The sequence below is a fragment of the Pteropus vampyrus genome, unplaced genomic scaffold (assembly GCF_000151845.1).
Source record: "Pteropus vampyrus isolate Shadow unplaced genomic scaffold, Pvam_2.0 Scaffold57, whole genome shotgun sequence".
Taxonomy (NCBI): Eukaryota; Metazoa; Chordata; class Mammalia; order Chiroptera; family Pteropodidae; genus Pteropus; species Pteropus vampyrus.
Window position 1 is genome coordinate 6,517,046 of NW_011888838.1, and position 22,753 is coordinate 6,539,798.

Sequence of the window (22,753 nt, forward strand, 5' to 3'; positions counted from 1 at the left end):
TAAATACTAGTAACGCCAAATGTTGACAAAGATGTGAAGCAACTGCAATTCACATAATTTGCTGGTTGGAGCAAATTAAAAATGATATAATCGTTTTGGAAACATGTATGGCAGTTTCTCATAACATTAACAATACACATAACATTAACCATACTTTAACCAAGCAATTCCATCACACATATCAACCCAACAAAAATGAAAACATATGTCCATTAGACAACAAGAATAAACATAGCAGCTTTACTCATAAGAGCTCAAAACAGGAAATAACCCAAATGTCCGTTAAGAGTAAAACAAAGTGGTATATTTATATGGAATACCACTCAGTAATACAACATAAACACCAATTGCTATACATACTATACAGGTGAATCTTAGACATTTGCTGAATAAAAGTATATTTTATAAGTCCATTTATATAAAGTTATAGAACAAGTAAAACCTATCTACAGTGATAAATAGAATAGTGGTCTACGAGGTAAAAATGAGTTGGTAGAAAATGATTTGGACAGAATAGGAAGGAACTTCCGAGAGTGACAAAAATTTTGTGGTTTACTTAGGTGTAAGAAGTGCTTATTAAAAACTCATTGAACTGTACTTGAGATCTATGCATTTACTATATGTAATTATATCAATAAAATAAATGTTTCACTTTAAAAACACAATCAAGCCATTGCAGATGACTGACCAAATTTTGGCCAGTCTAGGTAAACATGGAAACACATCCAATCACATAACTCTTGACTTGGGAAAACAAGTATATCAATTTCTCTAGTGATAAAAAGTTCATTCATATATCAAACTCAGAAACTTCTTATGGAGACATTGGGAAATACAATAGACAATATCCTAGCAAGGTTCACATGAAAAGTAAAACATCTTCATTTTTTAAAATAAAAGCAAAATTTCAAGTACACTGTTGAATTACAATTCTGACAAATGGAACTAAGATTTTCGGGTTAATATGAGAATACTTAAATTCAGGAACAGCTGCTAGCAATTTGTTTCTGACATTTAACCATTTTGCTCCCTATATCTCTTTAGTTTTCTACATATCTTCAGTGCATGGTGACATTTAGAAGCCTGAGTCATTCTGTAATGATCTTTTCACACTGACTCTCTTGTTAATCGAAAGATAGTTTCTAAGCAGAAGCATTATTGTGATATCTACAGGTCTCAGAGAGTATGGCCCTGACAACATATCGATTTCAGACTTCTAGCCTCCAAAACTGTGAGACAATAAATTTTTGTTGTTTTAAGCCATCCACTCTGTACTATTTTGTTATGACGGCCCTAGGAAAGTAATACAGATGTATCATTTACCAAAGTTCTCTATTACTGTATTATTTTAATTAGTGTCTTAAAACTAGTATTTGGAATTTTTTTTTTAAATAAATGAAAATAATAATCATATCTCTTTTGACAAAGAAATGTCCTATATTTCACTATGGAAGCGGTGATTTTTGTATTCTTTTTATGTTATTATAATATGAATACAGGTATCACTACAAGCTCTGTGTATATTTGTGGAAAAATCAGAAGACACATATAGGAGTTTGAAATGTTTATCAGATATAAGTATACAAAAACTAAATAAAATTTTTATTTTAAAACATCACAAATAATTACAAACTCAATGTCCCAAATGCAAAAACTGTTACATATGTCTATATATGTGTATGTATATATATATACATGTATTTAAACTGTGCTTCATCTTTTATCTTTTTATCTGAGTAAAGAGAAGAACACTTTCCTCATTCAGGAGATTTTTGATGTTGTAATAATTACCTAGAAGTAAAGCGATAAGAAAATAAAATTATTTCCATGAGAATCATATTTTTTGATTAAATGTTTATCCATCACTAAGACAATTAAAGTATATAGTACCAAAAATTGATTCATCTAACCCAAAGTAACTTATTTATTAAAAAAATTCAAGAGTTAACCACCACCTGTGATCTACATAAGGTAAATTTCACATCATTATGATGATGAATACAAAGATGTATTTATTAGACAAGGAAGGGAAAATCTCTGAACCCAATGGTTATTAGGGTCTTTGGAACTGCTGTGGATTCTCCTAATCCAGACATATACATATATAGCTAAGTATAAAAGGTAAAATGTTAAGTAAAATAAAATCTCAAAGTTAAAGGCAGGCAAATGCTACTCTTAAATGTTACATAATAAATAACAGCAAAAGTGAAATACAGATGGATAATACATATAAGGCAGGTTTATACCATTGAGTACCAAACTGTGACTTCCTATATATTAGAAATTGATACATACTAAGATTAATTGAGTTAATAAATGTAAAATGTACATAACAGGGCTGGCATGTACAAAGGACTACATAAATATAGCTATTATTATTGTATGTTCATCAGAATGTATGTTCCATTAGGGCAGAGATTTTTTGCCCACTTTTTTTGATGTATCCCACACTCTCAGAGCAATGCTTGGTAAAATCGCAGTCATATTTGTTGAATGAATGAACAAATGAACAAACTAAAATCCTATTTATCTGATCAATAACTGATGAAGCATACTATTGTGTGTTTAAAATAACCTACTAAAAATTGTTTGACTACATAGTGTTCTTGAGATAATACAAGGGAAATAATTTTCCTTCTACCCTGAATATAACAATATATTTTGTAACTAAATATTTTTATACTCAGCAAAAAACAACTCTAGTTCAACTTTCATGTATGAAAAACTAACATACTTAATTTAAATTAAAAGAAAAATATACCAAATTTCTTTGGCATCAGTCACATAACGCTTCATTTTAACCACTGTGGCTTCCATTTTTATAGTACTCATGAGCAACTATATAAATATTTAACCTTGAGACAGAAAATATCTTTAATTATTCTTACCTGAAGGAACATAGAATGAATCTCCAGTTGTTACTATATAAGGTGTTTCATGTAAAGTACATAAAAGGTCACCAAAGTCAACATAAAAAACCTGTAAAATTAAAAATTAAAATCAAAAATTTAAATCTCATCTTAAATGGAACAACTATACTCGTAAGAAACTTAAATGTGGTAGGTGGAATAACTGCCTTTGAAAGATGTCCATGCGCTAATCTCCAGAATTTGTTATGACACATAGCAAATGAGACCTTGAGATGGAAAGATTATCTTAGATTATCTAGATGGGGCCAATCTAATAACATAAGCTCTTCGAATGGAGAATTTTTCCTGCTCGAAGCAGAGAAGTCAAAGAAATTTGAAGTATGAGAAGAAGTCAAAGAAATTTGAAGTATGAGAAGGATCTGTAGTGTTGCTAGCATTAAAGATAAGACAGCCATGAACCAAGGAACATAGGCTATTTCTAAAAGCTGAGAAGGACCCTGGCCAATAACCCATGAGGAAACTGAAACCTCAGACCTACAACCACATGGAATTGAATTCTGCCAACAACCTGAGTGAACTTGAAAGCAGATTCATCATAAGAGCTGCCAGAGAGGAACACAGATCTGCCAACATCTTGATTCCAGTTTTGTGATACCCTAAACAGAGCACTCAGCTAAGCCCACTGCACTTCTAACCTACATAACTATGAGATAATAAATGGGTGTTGTTTTAAGTCACTACATTTATGGTAATTTGTTAAAGCAGTAATAGAATACTAATAAAAAAGAAATTTCTTTCATTCTTCCCTATTATTTACTGGCTTATGAAAATTTAGAACCACTGTAAAGAATATCACTTAGCTATACTGGAAAAATAGCTAGGTATTATGTATACCTCCTTAAAAGTCTCATGTTGGGACATGTAACACAATCTGACTGATAAATCAAAGGACAAAAAGCAAAAAAAGCAAAAAATCATCAACATTTAAATAAGCATCGAGAAAATAAAAATGCATAAATCTAACTTTCAGTCATTTAAGCTTCCATATTCAAACATGGCAAATTTTATATTTTTTATACAAAAGCACCCTGGCAATGATCTACTTTTGGGAGACAACTAAACAAAAAATGTAAGGCTTTCAAACACTGAGACTCAAATTATGCGATTCAATCATTAAGAATTATTCCTCTTGCTCCTCCGTTTTTTCTTACTATTTTGTAAAATGAGCCATTTAATACATGCACCTACCAGTGAGACCGGTACTATTTTAACAACTTTTCACAGATGAAGAAAATGAGGTGCAGAGGAGTATAACTTTTCAAAGATATGAACTCAGGTATTTTGATTCCAGAATTCATGTTCTTAACCACTATATATACTAATTCCCTAAGTGGAAAAAAAAAGTCCTTGGAGTCATTTTTAAGGTATTTTTACAATTTCATAAAACAAATTTTTTTTACTGTCAAAAATTTTTTCCTCAATTTAAGATAAGAAGTAACAAACAGCACTACCCAGAAAATCAAACATATATATTTCTTGGTGTTTTTTCTTTATCTATTAAGTTTGGCTCTCTACATACACCACTCCCCATTTCCGCAAATATTTTGCTAAGGTTTTTTGAAAGACACAATAGTGATAAATTCCCATGAATATCTAACACCAACAACCAGCCCTATTCAGTCTCTCTACTTCCCCCATTCCATATTACTTTGAAATAAATGCTGCTCAGCATCATAAATCATTTGTAAGTATTGTAGAGTGTACTGAGAGATCAAGGTGCTTTTTAAAAATGACAACACTGTCAGCAAACCTAAAAATGAATATTTAATATCGAATACCCAGTCAGTATCTGAATTTCCAAAATCTATTAAATGTCATATTTTTAAGAGTTTTTTTTGAATTGGGATCCAAGTTAAGAGTCTTAAATCACTGAATCTGTAGTCGTTCTCAATTTGAGCATGATTTTGCCCCTCAGGGGACAACTGACAATGTCTGGAGACAGTTTTAATTCTCATGAGTAGAGGAGTACTACTAGAATCAAGTGGGTAGAGGCTAGTGATGCTTCTAAACATCCTACATTGCACAGAACAGCCCCGCTACAACAAAAAATTATCCAAAATGTCAATAGTGCAAGCATGGTCTATGAGTTCCTCCTAGGTATCTCTTTTTTATTCTCTGCAGCTTATTTATTAAAGAAATCAAGCAGCAAAATTTGTTGTAAAAATCTGTGCACAGCTGGATTTTGCTGATTACAACCCCAGAGTGTCATTTGAAAGGTCTGTTATTCTTTATTTCCTGTAAGTTGGTAGTTAGATCTAGAGACTTGATCAAATTCACGTTTTTTTCTGGGTTTTTGGTTTTGTTGTTGTTGTTGTTGTTTTTTATACAGAGGTAGGGGAGGCAAGACTACTTCATAGATATTTTTTGTATTCTTCCATTGGGAGGCACATAATATCTGGTTGTACTCTTTTTAGATGTTAGCAGACACTGATGCTCAATGCCTAGATCTAATAGTTTATCAGGGGTTACAAATGGTAAACTTCCCCTCGTCTATTATTTGGTTAACTAATACTACAGTTTATATGAGAAAGGCAGAATAAATGTTTATTTCCCTTTATTTACCATACTTGTCAAAATAAGTTGGCTTTCTAGAATTCTCCAACATTGATGGATTGGTTTTTCTTTGTGTAGCAGTCTTACAAATTCCTAATGGTCTTTGGTAGTTTGCTACCAAGAATGATAAAAATATTCCAAGCTCAGCCTCAGGCCTAAAATTAGACATTTCTCTAAGAAACTGTTTCCTCTTAGTGTGTTGCTGAAACTTTTTTGCTTTTTAGTTCTGGAACATTTATTGTCTAATCTTCAAATTTTCCTACTCTTTGCTCATTTGGGTTTTTTCTCTCTTCTCCTGTTTTGTTTTGTTTTTTCCTGTTCTTCACATTACTTAACTTTTATATTTTCCATTTCTTAATTTCTTGTCTCCTGGGAGAGCTCCCATAATTAATCTGTTAATTCTGCGATTGATCATAACAAATCTACTACTGCTTCTCTCTCTCTCATACAGATTCTCCAGCACTGTATTTGAAGGCAAGAGTTAATGACCTAGCTGGCTCTAAACCTTGTCCTTTTTATTTGTTTCTCAAAAGCATATATTTAAAAGTGTGTTTCATGTTTTAAAAATGTAAAAATACTCCCCTTGTTAAAAAAAAAAACTTTAACCAATTTTCATTATAAAAATTTAAAGGCAATATTTAGAAGTAAAAATCACCTATAATCACCTAGTAACGTGATTTTTCTACAGTTCCTTAAAGTTTCTGTCATTTTCATTTTTAAATTCTAATCAGAAAAAAACAGAATTTTTATTATGCAGTTTGCTATAATGTTTATACTAAAAGTCTTCCTTATGTCTATCCTTCAAAATAATATATGCTTAAACTAATATAAAAATGCTAATACAGTAGCTAGAATATGTAAGTGCTAAATAACTGCTTATTATCAGATAACAGTTTATCTCATTACTAAGTAAAAATATAAAAATAACCATTTTCTTCCTGCAGCACATTTCAATGGTTTCTAATTTTTGCAATTACTGTCAATGTTACAATAAATAACTACCTATCTTCAGCCGCCCTAACTTTTAATTTATTTTCCTAGGAAAATTTTCCGAAGTGAGATTGATAGGTCAAGGGGTACAGATATTTTTCTAGTAATTTCTATTAATTCAATAATTATAAAGTACCCTTTGTTTTTAATGTGGATTCCTTTGACTACTGGCCATGTTAAACTCTTTATTATTCAAATTTCCTTTTGTATAATAAAGGCATTATAGTTCATCCATGACATTTCATAATGCTTATCTTCACTATTAATTGTTCCTTAATGATTACACAGGGATCCTCTATTACTTTAGTTAAATGTGTTGTTTTTACTTTTAATAACACCTGGAGATCTATGACATTTTAATATTGTATTAAGAATATTTTAAAATATTTTAAATCTGGATTCTAGTTATACTGGTGTAGTAATAACTTACTCTTTGACTCTCATGTGTACCTTTCCCTTTTCTTGCCTCAATTTGCCCCTCATTGTTAATATAAATTCAAGGGTCCCCATGCTTGCTCTTTTTCAGCTTCCTTTAATTTTGTCATTATAAAGAATTGTTTTGAATGTGATATTCCCAGTAACCCATGACTTCATAGGTTCCTGAAATGTCAATTAATGAACGATATGCATTAGGTGTAACATTTTTTAAATGCTGGTATAATATTAAATATTCTTAAAATTTGGTGATTTTCGGATTCTATAATTTTCCAATTCAAAATGCAGAAATATTACATATATATCAAACCAACACTGCATGTGTGTCTCCAGTGAAAGTCAGAGAGACAGAGAGAGACTGACTCACCTTGAATCTCATTATAACTTCAACCAGTAATACTACTACAAATGGTAATATATTATTTAGTACTTATTGATGCAACTAGCTCCTAGTCCTCAGTCTGCTAACTAGTTACATGATTTTGAAGAAGTCTTTTAACCTCTTTATTGCTAAACTTCATGGTGGAAGAAATGAGATTTAGACTTAATCTCAATAATTCCCTCCAGTTCTAAAATTCTAATGATTTCTGTGTGAACCTATATTCCAAGATTCTTTTAAGTAAAGACTATTCCTTAACCTGAATCTCAAGGCTACACTACTACACACAGAAAAGGAACTTTTGAATAACCACTGGTTGACTGTCTCTAAACAGATTTAACAAAAAGATTATCTGTACACTATGGTAATAAAATATTATTTCTGAGGAAATAACATTTTTAATGCCTCATCATTTCCAATAATGCAGAACTGTACCAATAGCAAAACATAAATATATGGAGAAATATACTCACCAATGTATCTAGGCCAACATGCTGCTTTCCCTTTTCTTGATGTGGCCCTAATACCAATTTTCCAGTAGAAAAAAGGGGTGTATCCAATGTTTTATATACTTTCAACTCACCATGCTCAACTGAAAATTGATATGTATCTCGTGGCCTTAAAAGATCTAAGGGGAAAATAGTAAAGATAAATATAAAACAACAGCAATGACAGTGCTCAATGATATAATATATACATACTTAATTACAATAGTTATTTTTAGATATAAACCTGCCTCAGAAAGACAAGAGCGATTAAGATCATTGACTTGGGAGCTAGAATGCCAGAGTCAAATTCTGTCTTTGTCTAACAAACTGTGTAACCTTAACCAAGTTACTTATCTTCTCTTTCTGTGCCTCCATTTCCTTTTCTATAAAATGTGATAATAATAGTTCATCTATATTTGAGTTGTAAATATCAAATGAGTTAATTTGTATGAAGTATTTAAAACCTTGGCACAAAGTAAGAAGTAGGTAAATCTTAGCTATGAAAAATAATAACGGCATATTATTATTTCCATTAAAGATCAAATGAAAAACAAAAGTAGCTAAGAGATAAGAAAGAATTCCATATCTTTAAAAAGATGAATATGGCCCACAATACAAATGTATTATCATCATGCCAACAGATTTTTGGGGGGTTTGTTTGACTTATTATTAAATAACAAGATTTTTATTTATCAGGTAAAAGCTCTAAGTAACCAGAGTTCTAACTATTGCTCACAAATTACTATCTCCCTTTTTAATTTCCCTTTACTTACAAATCTTTCTAATTCTATAATTAATACATTCTTCTATCATCAGTTTCTGTTTCCTTGGATACTTGGGAGTTTTAGTAATCCCACATATTACAGGATATAGAAAATACACAGACTCATGAAACAGACAAAGTGATGAACTCCTAACATCCTAACAACACTCATAACTTTTCAAACCTGGTACAGTATAGCAATGTTTTTAATTAAGACATTATACTAAACAAAATTCTATGTACTTATACCTCTGCTACCAAATAACCTAAATATAGAAATAACTTTGTTACTGAAGAAGTAAGATGGAACCAAATTCACAGCCAAAATTTTAAGTGTGAATACCATTACTGCCTCTCTAGCTTGACCTACTTGTCCTCAGGATAAACAATCATGAATACTCACTGGCATAGTCATAAGAGTTGTTAAAACATTTAAATATTTCCTATATAGAAATATTGCCTGGTTGGTAAATAGTCTCACACTTACTCCCACCCACTACAGCACATTCTCCGAGACCTCCCATGGTCATCTAGACACTAAATATTTAATCCCTATTAATACAGAAGGAGGATTCTAGGACCTTTTGCCAGCCCTAAGGTTAAATGTGGCATTTGTTTGGCTGACTGATACCCTTACCAGTCATCCCTACAAAGGTTTCATGTTCCAGGTACATTGGCATCTCACTGTCAAGAAGGCTATCTAAATCCTGCCCATAATCCCCTCTTGGTCTCATAGTAAGAGTGTATCCTGGTGTCTGCCAGCTAACTTGCTACAATTCCCCATAAGCAGTCCTTGTCCCCATGTGTCCTGGTCAAAGAAGGCCTGGAACCTATTGGGAAAGGCAATATTCCTGATGGTAGTATTTCTATCCCAGAGGACAAATGCATGGGACTGTATGTCCCCTGTAAGTTGTTTGCCATCAGTGCTCCCCCAGAGTAATCCTCATATAGCTGCTTACTGGAATTAGACCCTCCACTGTGCTTTTGCTCTGAAAGAGCTAGGAAGAGAAAGAGAAAGCAGACAGGCCTGTCATTAAATCAGCAGTTCATCCTTTCTAGCTGTTAAATTAAGTCTTTTCAATATCATCTCTAATCTTACCCATGAGAATCATCTTTCTTGTTTCTGGGTCCTTTACTCTTGTTGGCTGCAAAGGATCTCCCAGAGGTATATTCAGATTTACCACTAATTTTTCCTCTGCAAAAGAAATACAATTAAAATATAAACTATTTACTTAAAATTCTTTTCAATTAAGAAAAAAATCTAGTATGACATACAGCTATGGACAAGTTGTAAAAGAAAATTACTAAAGGACAGGTTAAGAGCTTCCCACACAAGAAAAATCTAACGAGGTTCATCACCACCAACTCAGTACTATAAGAAATGTTAAAGAAACTTCTTATGAAGAAAAAAAAGATCAAAAATATGAATGAAAAAATATAGGAAAGAAAAATTCTCACTGACAAAGGCAAGCACGTAATAAAAGCAGTGGATCAACCAATTATAAAGCTAGTATAAAGGTTAAGAGACAAAAGTAGAAAGATCATGTGTAATTACAATAGTAAATTAAGAAATACACACACACACACACACACAAAAGAAGTAAAAAATAATGACAAAAACATAAACGTGGAGTGGGTGAGTAAAAATGGTAGTGACTTTAGAATAGACTGCTATAAGCATAGGTTGGTATATAAAAGCACATGGGACCCACAAACCAAAAATCCACAAGATATACAGAAGAAACAAAGAGAAAGAAATCTAAACACAAAACTTCAAAAAGTTATGAACATAGATGAGAGCAAAAGAACAAAAAGAGAACTACAAAATAATCAGAAAATAATTGATATAATGGTAATAACAACATACATACTGGCTGGTAATTACTTTAAATATAAATGGATTAAATGCACCAAGGGAAAACATCAGGGTGGATGGATGGATAAGAAAACAAGACCTATACATATGCTGCTTACAAGAGACCCACTTCAGAATGAAAGACACACACTGACAGAAAGTAAAGGGATGAAAAAAGATATTTCATGCAAATGAAAATAAAAAGAAAGCTGGGGTAGCAATGCTTATGTCAGACAAAACAGACTTTAAAACAAAGGCTATAATGAGACAAAGAAGGTATTTCATGATAAAGAAATCAATCCAACAAGAGGACATAACCCTTGTAAACATTTATGCATCCAACATAGAAGCACTTAAATATATAAAGCAAATATTGACAGACATACAGGAAGAGATCAACGATAATACAGAAACAGTCAGAGCCTTTAATACCCCACTTACATCAATGAATAGATCACCCAGACAGAAAATCAACAAGGAAAGAGTGGTCTTAAAAGACACATTACCAGATCTATTTAATTGATATTTTTAGGACATGTGACCCCAAAGCAGCATAATACATACTTTTCAAGTGATCATGTACATTTTTCAGGACAGACCACATATTAGGCCACAACAGAAGTCTCAATAAATGTAAGACTAAAATCATATCAAGTATCTCATCCGATCACAATGGTATAAAAACTAGATATTGATTACATGATGAAAACCAAAATATGCACAAAAATGGAGGCTAAATAACATGCTACTAAACAATGAATGGGTTAACAATGAGATCAAGGAAGAAATCAAAAGATACCTTGAGGGAAACAAAAATGAAGACACAATGACCATAAATCAATGGTAGTAAAAGCTATCCTAAGAGGGAAATTCATAGCAACACAGGCTATGAATTTTTCTATAAGCAAGAAAAATCTCAAATAAACAATCTAACTTTATACCTAAAAGAAGTAAAAAAACAAAGCCCAAAGTGAGTAGATGAGAGGAAATAAAGATCACAGCAAATAAACAAAACAGTCAAAAGAAAAAAAAAACACTACAAAACTCAATGAAATCAAGAACTGGTTCTTTGAAATAATAAAACTGATGAACCTTTAACTAAGCTTATCAAGAAAAAAAGAGAAGACTCAAATAAATAAAATCAGAAATGAAAGAGAAATGACAACTGACATTACAGAAATACAAAGATTTTGGAAAAATAGTACGAACAATTTTTATATATTAACAAACTGAACAACCTGGAAGAAATGGACAAATTCTGAGAAACATACAATTTTCAAGTTTGAATCAAGAAGAAACAGAAAATCTGAACTGACAACTACTAACGAAATCAAATCAGTAATCAAAAAACTCCCAAAAAATAAAAGTCCTAGACTAGATGGTTTCACAGGTGAATTTTACTAAACATTCAAAGAATTAACACCTATCCCTCTCAAACTATTCCAAAAAATTGAGGAAGGCTCCTAATCTCATTTTACAAGGCTAGCATTAACCTGATATCCAAACCTGACAGACATTAGAAAAAAAGAAAATTATAGACCAATATCCCTGATGAATGTAGATGTAAGAAACCTCAACAAAATACTAGCAAACCGAATTTAGCAATAAATTAAAAAGATCATACACCATGATCAAGTGGGATTTATCCCTAGGATGCAAGGCTGGTTCAATATCCACAAATCAATTAACATGACATACCACATAAACAAAATAAAGAATAAAAATCATACAATCATATGAATAGATGCAGAAAAAACACTTCACAAAATCCAGCATCCATTTATGAGAAAAAACTATCAGCAAAGAGGGTACATAACCAAAGGAATATAAAACCCTAATTTGCAAAGATATATGCATCCCTATGTTCACTTCAGCATTATTTACAACAGCCAAGATATGGAAGCAACCTAAGTGTTCATTGATAGACAAATGGATAAAGAAGGTATGAGATATATATACACACGCACATACATACATACATACATACATACATACACACACACACACACACAATGGAATATTACTTGGCCAAAAAAGGAATGAAATCTTGTCAGTTGGGACAACATAGATGGACCTAGATGGTATTATGCTAAGTGAAATAAGTCAGACAAATACCATATGATTTCACCTATATGTGGAATCAAAAAAACAAAATAAATAAACAAACAAAACCAAAAGAGACTCATAGATACAGAGAACATTTTGATGGTTGCCAGACAGGAGGGGGTTTGTGGGGCTGGGTGAAAAGGGTGAAGGGATTAAGTACAAATTGGCAGTTGCAAAACAGTCATGAGGATATCTAGTATAGCATGAGAAATAGAGTCAATAGTACTGTAATAACTATGTATGGTGTCAAATGGATACTAGACTTATTGGGGGATCACTTCAATGTATAATAAATGGCTAACCGCTATGCTATACACCTAAAACTAATATAATTTTGAATGTCAACTGTAATTTAAAAATAAATAAATTAAAAAAAAATTAAGAATAAAATCAGTTTACTTTCAAAATCTGGGGAAAAAAGATGGACATTAAAAAGTGAATTACCCTTAGGTATCGCACTTTAAGTTTTCAGAAGTAAAATTCAAAATTTGCAAAGACCTACTTTTCAAAGCACTGTTATTTATAATAAAATCTAAAAGTTACTTTTAGGAATAAGTTCATACTTCTTTCATCATTATCAAGACAGATCCTTTTCCTATTAACTATTTTGTTGACTTTTTTCGTTTCTCCTTTTGCCTTCGTTTTAGATGATACTGTGTCTGGAGACAGTATTCCACCAATCACAAATCCTCCTGAAATTTAACAATGAGAAAGATTATCACACTGGGGAAAGTAAAAACTTTGACACCAAACTCTTTAAATTAATACAGCAATTTCTTTTCAAAGTATACACACACAAAAAAATTGTTATTACTACATTCTACAGCTAGTAATTCAAATGACACAAATACCAAGCAATTTCATCAATGACTCTACTATCCTAAACCTAGAAGCAATGATGAAACACAAGGGAGTGATTTCTGCTGCTTGAAATCAACGGTCATCAACAGAGATTTAAAACAAACAAAAGAGCAGCAATGAACTATTTATAGTAATCTATATGTGAGTTTAATCCTTTGACTTAGATATAGCCATCAATAAAGGAAATAACTTCAATATAACACCAACTATACTTACTTACGCATCCTCCACCATTTCTATAAAAATATATGATGAGAACATGGGCTGAGAATAATATTGGGGAATATTTAATATTTGCTAGTTATAATTTTCTTAGGTTCTGATTTAATGCTTAATTTGAAACCCTGTTACATAGAAATAATAACATTCTATAAAGCCACAAACATATCTAATTACTACCAAAAAGAAAAAGAAATCAACATCCCAGTAATAACCAGAGAAAACTTGTCACATTTTGGGGGGATGTTGATTAAATGAGGTAATTTATAAGTATGTGGACACTGCTTGGTAGATAATATACATAAATAAACTGCAGCAATCTTCACGATTATTTTTTATTGTTAGACATCAAAGCATAGTTTACCTGATGGCCTTCCTTGGTAATCTACTCGCTCCCCTCGCCAGTATTCCAAAGGTTTCAATCGTGTTCTCTTGGTCCTGCGCACATTTGGTGTGTTGGAGGGCAATACTGTAAAAAGATATTAGGCAAAAATGTAAATATATAAATGTTTAGTTGAATACTTTGCAAAGGAAAGACTGATTCAGCTTCTATAACACTAGCAATGCTTCCAGACAAAATATTAGGAAAACAAAATTTTAAGACATATTTGTGCTAATAATTAAAGAAATGCCAATACAAAACTGGCTACTAGATTGCAAGGATTTCAAAACTTGATAATATCCAGGGTTAATGATGTTAAAGGTACCCAGAAACTCTCATACGTTGTAAGTAGAAATGTAAAGTGATTGAAGACAATTTGACAATACTTGTAATTACTCTCTGACTCAGAAATTAAGTGAAATGACTAGAAAATGAGTTTGTAATAATTTTCACAAAAATGGACAAAGCTATAGGTACAAGAACATTCATGGTAGTACTGTCTACAATGGTAACAGAAAACAAAAATTAAATTGAAAACCATCTAAATGCTCCACACTATAAAATTTGTACATCAAGGGTAATCATGTATATGTGTATATGAATAATATGTCTGTATAACACACACAACTACTCGTTTTATTTGAACAATGTAAAGTTCTATATACTAAGTTGAGTTTGTTGGCCGTATAATCAAATTCCTATGTTCTTATAATATGGTTGTGTGGAAAGCCATAAGGTAATTATTTTTTGTTTGCTAGAGCTGTTCAATTCTAAAAATAGTGTATCAAAATTTCCCAGTCTAACTGTACTGTTTAAATGAAAATCTTGCTTTTTCTTATTTTTATATACATTTTAGGTGCTAGGTTGCTTGGTGCATAAAAGTTCGATTTTTCTATCTTCTCATAAATTGTTCATGTTACTATCCTGTTCATCAATTTTATTCTAACCTTAAATTCCACTTTGCCTAATAATAAAAATCACTCCTGTCTTTCTTAGGCAGGTTTATATCTAGAAATAACTATTTTATTTTTGTTTAAATTAGCCTACTAATTCTCTGAAAACTTTTATTTTAAAATTCGTTTTGAGTGTTTCTTAAAAACATATAGGTCGATTTGTACTATTTAACCAAATCTGACAGTTTCTATTTTACTAGAGGAATTCAATCCATTCATACTTATTTAGTGTAATAAATAACACGCTTCCTTAATTCCTTTCAATTTATTTTATATTTACAAGTTATTTTATATTAGTGATTCTTCTTTCTCATTTTTATTAATTTGCTCAAGTGGCAGTTCTTTTCTTCCCTCTCCCCTAGGTCATTTCAAAGTTTTACTGTTCTTTTTCATTCTAATATTGGTTATCTTTCTGTTCCTGACACTCAAAAGTCAAACTCTTATTTTTTCATGATTATATAAAAAACTATATACCTTACCAAGATAAGCTATCTTCTCTTTTTTTCTCATTCAGTAAAATAAAACTTTTAGATTACAGTATTCCCACATTATCCACCAGAGATATGTTCCAAGATCCTAGTGAATGCCTGAAACTGCGGATAATACCAAACCCTACAAATATTATGTTTTTTCTTATACATATGAACCTTTTCACTTAAAAGAAGCACTTTATGGCTTCTCTTTGGCATATCCCAATTGCTAGCATCACTACTCTTATACTTTGGGGTCATTATTAAGTAAAATAAGGGTTACTTGAACGCAAGCACTGCGATACCACAATAGTACATCTGATAACCCAGACAGCTACTAAGTGACTAATGGGCGCATAATGTATATATAGTGTGGATACGCTGAACAAAGGAATGATTTACATCCTGGATGGGACAGAAGAGGACAGCGTGAAATTTCATTACACTACTCAGAACAGCATGCAGTTTAAAACTTATGAATTGTTTAATTCTGGAATTTTCCATGTAATATTTTCAGATTGTGGTTGACCAAAGGTAACCACAACAGTGAAAGGCAAAACTGATACCTCAGCCCTATAATTTCAAGGAACTAAATTGTGCTAACAACCACATGAGCTTGAAAAAGGATACTGAGCTTCACATGAGACCACAGCCCAGGCTGACACTTTTGATTGCAGCCTGTGAAGCTCTTAAACAGAAGACCCAGCTAATCTGTGCTTGGGCTCCTAACCCACAGAAATCATGGGATAATAAACGTGTTGTCTAAGCCACTAAATTTGTGGTAATTTAGTAATAGCAATAGAAAACAAAAATATGTTATTTAAATTTAACCACATATATTTCGAGAATCAATTCTTACCACTATTTCCTCTTTTTGGACTCAGTTCTGATTTATACATTACTTGGTTAAAATATCTAACATAGGTATTTTACATGGAGGATACTAAAGTTAACCTTGCATTATCTGGAAAATAAATTCAATTATCAGAAAGAAAACTACCTCAGGAAGGTATAAGATTATTGGATTATAATACATTTCCGAAGGTAGGCTATAGGTATTATTTTATTCTTCCGGTATTACATAGATAAGCAGTACTTCGGTATTACATAGATAAGCAGTACTAGTCATTTAACTTTTTCTATCTGGAAAAGTCTCTCTATCCTTACGATTTAGGAATTTTATTCACTTATGTCTAGAGGTGTATCTTTTTCAATAATTCTGATCGGTAGTTTGTAAACTCATTCAAACTGCAGAGTCATTCAAGCTTATCTTTAATCCAGGGAAGTTACTTTACTTTCTTTGTTTTCTCTCTTCCATCTGTTCCTTTTTTCTGGAAATCCTACAAAGGTGGGAGGTCTCATGAATCTTGACTAGCAATTATCTCTTTGAGAACCATGGAGTTTTAATCCTCACACTGGCCTCTATGTGGGTGTCCCAGTTCCCAGCCCACTACTTACCTATCCCTAGCTACTGCTTTGTTTAAGAGTGCACTGGACAAAAATGGAAGAAGTTGTCAGGGATATCATCTACCTAGCAGCTATATTTTATAGAATTCTACAACCTAGATTCTTAGCCTACGTGGGATCATGCTCCTTAATAGGGAACAAAGAGTGAGAGGGCTATAGGACTTATACGTGGACAATAAAGAAACTCAGTGGTCTGTGATGACTTAACTGTGAAATTCATGAAAACTAAACATATAGTTTTAATTTATCTGCCAATTAATCCAAATAGTATTTCCCTCCACTTGAGAAAAAAAGTATATTTAAAACCAGGTTTATAATATGAAATCATTAAAAAACAAATAATTTTACCTAATTTTTGATGTATTTTATTCTCTAGTGTCACTTTAGATCCTTTTCCTCTTGAGTAATCTGCAAAATGCAAAAGATAATATCATAAACAATGGCTACTAATTCCATTTTGAGTTAAAATGTATTACTTGGTCAACTGCAGTATAAGTACTTTAAATAAAATTTGACCTGACAATGCATTTTATTACCCCTTCTGCTTTTCTTTGATAAGGAATAAAGACTAATGAAAAACAGTGTAACATTTCTCTAGATTTAGGTACAATGACTATTTCTAAAGAGCATACACAGTAGTTAAAAATAATAATAAAAAAAAAACAGATTTTCTATTGCTCATGGACTTTGGGTGAAATAAGCTATTGGGCGGATAAAAATGCAGGGTGTGATCATTAACAATTAATGTGCTAATAATGTAATCTATGATCTTTAAAGTTCTAAAAACGTACAACTGTACTGAATTTAGCAGTGTGCCAATTAGGTCAGGAGCTCTCACCTTTAGTGTGGTAAAAGCATCTAAACATAGCTGCTATCAATTATTTCTCTTCCTATGCACATATGTTCTTTATCAAGAGATGAAGTCTAATTCCCTTCTCCTTGAATCTCTGATGACTTGCTTGACTAATAGAAATGCAGCACAAATGATGTTCTGGGACTTCAAAGGAGTCCTAAGAGGATATGCAGGTTCCCCCTGGGTCTCTTGGAAATTCACTGTGGAGAAAGTCAGCCACCAGATATGAAGACTCACTACCCTAAGACCGCCATGCAATGAGAAAACCCATGCTACCCACATGGAAAGGCTATGTAGTCCTCTAAGAGATGTTTGGCCAGCCTCCAACTGTTCCAGCCGCCCTGGAATATGTAAGTGAAGAAGTCACCTTGGACTTCCAGCACAGTTGAGTTTTCAGATTACTCCAACCCCAGCATATTGCATTTGACTACAAATACATGAAAGAGTCCAAGTGAGAATTGCCCAGATAAGCCAAGTCAACCCACAGAACTATGAGAGAGAAAAAAAAAAACAATTATTGTATTAAGCCACTAAATTTTTTTTTAGGTGAGGCAACCCTTGGTTGACCTCACAGATTGCAAGGACCTTGTCAGCTTACAATCCCTTATTTTTTATTTTTTATGCCTACAGAACCTGGTCTTCCTAGGTGGTCTCCCATCCAAGTACTAACCAGGTCTGACCCTGCTTAGCTTCTGAGATCAGACGGGATTGGGCTTGTTCAGAGTGACGTGGCTGTAGACAAGCCACTAAATTTTGCGTGGTTAGTTATACACCAATATATAATGGGAACACTTAATGTCCATGAATCACCTAAAATTTTGATACAATTTTGTATGTAATGGGGAGAGGGTTGGGAATGGAAAGTGCCTGATAAAGAGTATGAAGTTTCTTTTTTGAAGTAATGAAAATGTTCTAATATTTATTGTGGTGACAGTTGCACATCATTGAATTATATACCATAAAAGGTTAATTGTATGGTAAGTAAAGTATAATCTCAATAAAACTGTTACCAAAAAAAAAAAAAAATCCAATTTCCCATGCAAGCCCTCGCTAGAATAAGTAGAGGCTAGTCTTTGCTTGAAAATTTTCCCACAGCAGTGAGGCTTGAGGGCAGCTGGTGGAGTCAGAGAAGAAACAAAGCAAATAAGTAAATGTACTAAGAATAATGGAAGCCAGGGTTCTCACTATCTGAGAAGCAGTTTATAATAATGGAAAAGAGAAAGCAGAAGTGTGGACTGGAACGGGAGGTACTGATATGAACTCATGATTTCTAAATATATATACAGAAATAAACATAGATACTTGTATATTTACAATGTGGATATATATGTATGTATATTCATTTTTGTATCCCAGTCCACTAAAAGAGCCTGGAAGCAATGATATCCCAGTAACAATGAGCACACCAAGCATACTGATCTGAGCCTCTAAATCCTTCCCTAAAAAGAAACTAGTACCTTAGGAGAAATAACTGATTTCAGAGTTGAAGCAAGAATCCTAGAACATCCTATGCCAAAATATAAGACAGTATTCAAAGCATGATAGAAACATGACAAAAAGACATAGGGACCAGTTGAAAGGACACTTACTGGCCAAAGAGGGCATAATTTAAGTATCAGAATCAATGATAAAGATTACAAGCTATCGGATAAAAGGAGAATCCAGTAGTAGTTCATAATAACATAAATAAATGAATAATGAATAAATGGGGACAGAATAAGAAAAACTATTTCTTATAGAATGCTGGTTAATTAAAAGAGAAGGAATTAGGGAAATAGAAAATAATTTGGTATCATAATTAGTGGCTGATGATTCAGGTGAAGTCTTTAATAGATGCTAAGATTGGTGTGGAGGTTTAAAAAGAAACAAGTTATTGAAATAGTATCAGGAAATCACTCCATAAAACACTTAACAATTACGGAGAGAAAAACTATCTTTAGATTAGAGAAACCTGGCAATAACTTGAACAGGTGATCAAGACTAACATCACTAGCAGGAGATGAGTCAACACTGTGCACCTCCTAATGTGATGCACAAAGAACACAGCACCACTTATGTAGTATTTCTGTCACATATGCCAGACTGGCAACTGATCATGAGGAAACATCAGAAAGATCCAGGTTGGAGGTCATTTGAAAGAAGGAAAAGCTTTACTTTCTTTAAAAATGTAAAGGTCAAGAATGTGAGAAAAAGCCTAAGAAACTGTTCCTTATTGAAGAAAACTGAAGGGATGGAAGAGCTAAATGCAATCCATGATCCTAGATTGGATCCTGAATTAAGAGAGAAAAAGGAATACTTGATAGAACTGCTGGTGAAATCTGCATGGAGTCAGTGAAGGAATATAATAAGTCCTCACTTAATGTCATAAATAGGGTCTTGGAAACTGTGACTTTAAGTAAAATATTATAAGAAAACCAATTTTACCACAGGCTAATTGATTAATTGATACAAGTTAGAGTTAAGTTCCTACATCATATTTCTGATCATGAAAACCAAATCCCCCAACTTCTAAATTAAGACCCAGAACACTTGCAATATTAAACACTAATAAAAGTGAGTTACATATACATTTAAGAAAGATTAATAATAACAAGATCAATCATTCTTTTCCTACCCGCTTACTCCAGTTCAGGGTCGCAGGTGGCCAGAGCCTATCCCAGCAGCTCAGGGCACAAAGTGAAAACCAGCCCTGGACAGGGCACCCTTCGATCACAGGGTGCACTCACACATACCCAAACTTACTCATACTGGGACAATTTAGACATGCTAATTCACTTAATGTGTACATCTTTAGGATGTGGAAGGAAATCGGGATACCTGGAGACTGACAGGCGGAGAATGTGCAAACTCCACAGAAACAGTGGCCCCAGCCAGGAACTGATTTTTTTTCTCATGAACATTATAATGAAATGGCATTGAATAAAATAACATTATTCAGGGACCTGTTGTACTGGTGTTATAGTAATGCTGATTTTCCAACTTGAATGGTTGAAGGATGATTATGTTCTTGTCTTGTATTATGTCTGTACATATGCGCACATGATATGTCTGCAGATTGCTCTCAAATAGTTCAGAAGAGACTGATGATAATTAATATATATAAACATATATGTAGGAGAAGCAGGGAAGGAGACGGAACAAATGTAAAGTGTTGACAACTGTGGAATCTGGATGAAAGGGATATGAAATCTCAGGGTAAGTTTCTGATTATTTAAAAAAATATATTTTTTAAAAAAAGCAACACAGACACAACTCTTGAATTTCAAAGAGTAAAGAATCCTAATAAGCATGGAAATTGAAGAAAACAGGCTACCTACAAAAGAAAAAATGAAATAAGGTTGCCTCCAAATTTTCACTCATAAGCATTAGCTATCATGAGGCAAAAGAGCAACAGCCAGATAGTTTAAAGGAAAAAAGATTATGACTCAAGGTTATCTTTACTATTTAACTAGTTGTTCATTATGTTAAAAAATTCCTGAGTTCTTGCTAGCATATGTGAAAGTAGCTATCAACTTTACAAATAACAAATATATCTGTTATGAAAATAAGTATTAATGTGTTAATGAGTGAAGAAAAAAATACCGACAAAGCAAGTTAAAAATAAAAATTCAATCACATGCTACTTCTAAGGCACTTTTAGTTCTGTAAGAAAGTTTAAGTAAAAGGAACAACAAAGCAAAAGGAAGCAAGGATCACAATATTAACATGAGACAAAACAGACTACAAGGTAAAAGCATTATAAGAGCATCAAGAAATTTGACCAAAGCACATACATTACAAATGAAGGTATACATGCTCAATAACACTAAAACATACATAGCAAACACTACATTAAACATAGAGAAACAAACAGACCATTACAGTGGAAAACACTTTACTTCAACTCTGGCAGATCTTAACAGATGTCCAAATCTAAGATCTTATTCTTTTTCCCAAAATCTACTCATCTAGTAGTCTCTAAATAAACTAATGACAACATCATTCTTTCAGGTACTCAGTCCAAAAATCTTGTTATCCCTGATACCTCTCTTTCTCTTACACCCCACACCCCATCCATCCCAATCTCGTTGACTCTACCTTCAAAAATACTTAAAATCCCACCACTGCTATCCACCTTTTACTGCTACCACTTTAGTCCAAGCCACCACCTCTCACTGGATTCTTGTCTCATCAATTGATCCCCTGCTTCCAACCTTACACCAGACCCCTCAAACTCATCAGTCCATCTCTAACACAACAACCAGTGATTTTGTTTACGGGTCTGCCACCCTCTCCTGGTCTCCTTGGTGTTTCTCCATCAGAACAGATTCTACCACATCAGAACTTTTGCCCTAGATCTTCCCTCTGCATGGGGCATTAGTTCCCCATACAGCTGCTTGGTCTGCATTCTCATCTCTTTCATATCTTTGCTCAAATGATCACTTCCTCAGTGAGACCTTTTCTGCCCATCTATCTAAAAATGTAGGTCCCATTTCCTACCCTAAAGTCTCTGCTTTATTTTTCTACTCTGAGCATTTAACAAATCATAAGTTCTGCTATCTTTTTTCATTGTTTTACATCCTGGCCCCCCCCAAAAATAAGCTCCATGAGGGCAGAAATTTTTTTCAGTTTTGTTTACTACCACATTCCCTAGCCCCTAGAAGAGTACATAGTAAGTATTCTATAATATTCCATAAATGTTTATGAATTCCATAGATATACAAAGTATATTCCAAAATATATATTCCCTTATATTATCAACAATATCAGGATATATATTTTAAAATCCATATCTGTACATATAAAAAATAATATTCTCTCTTTTTCAAGCACCCATGGAAGAATTACGAAATTCTTCCATGAGCTTTACGTGTTCTAAGAATACTCTAGAACACAAACAAAACCTTAATAAATTCAAAGGATGAATAATACAGGCTAATGTTCTCTAGAACAATGAAATGAAACTAGAAACTAAACAGAACAAAACAAAACTTTATAAAATAACAGCCAACATTACATCTTTGACATAAATCAGGTATTAACAAGAAATGTATATTTCTTGTATAAACA

At 32.7% G+C, this 22,753-nt stretch overlaps 1 protein-coding gene and 1 pseudogene across 6 annotated transcripts in view; both read right to left on the reverse strand.

The window, feature by feature from the left end:
* Positions 1–212: 212 nt before the first annotated feature.
* CENPC (centromere protein C) overlaps positions 213–22,753 on the reverse strand; it is a 74,952-nt gene continuing 52,411 nt past the window's right edge. For all 6 annotated transcript variants that reach the window (XM_011360648.2, XM_023530916.1, XM_023530915.1 and 3 more), the window contains 7 exons: positions 17,200–17,259; positions 13,944–14,048; positions 13,063–13,191; positions 9,638–9,733; positions 7,761–7,915; positions 2,889–2,979; positions 213–1,791 (listed from right to left, as the gene is read on the reverse strand). In XM_011360648.2, coding sequence (XP_011358950.1) covers positions 1,721–1,791; positions 2,889–2,979; positions 7,761–7,915; positions 9,638–9,733; positions 13,063–13,191; positions 13,944–14,048; positions 17,200–17,259 — 707 coding nt within the window. In that variant the 3' untranslated portion in view covers positions 213–1,720. The remainder of the gene's footprint in view (positions 1,792–2,888; positions 2,980–7,760; positions 7,916–9,637; positions 9,734–13,062; positions 13,192–13,943; positions 14,049–17,199; positions 17,260–22,753) is intronic.
* Positions 18,326–18,444, reverse strand: LOC111740094 (annotated as a pseudogene).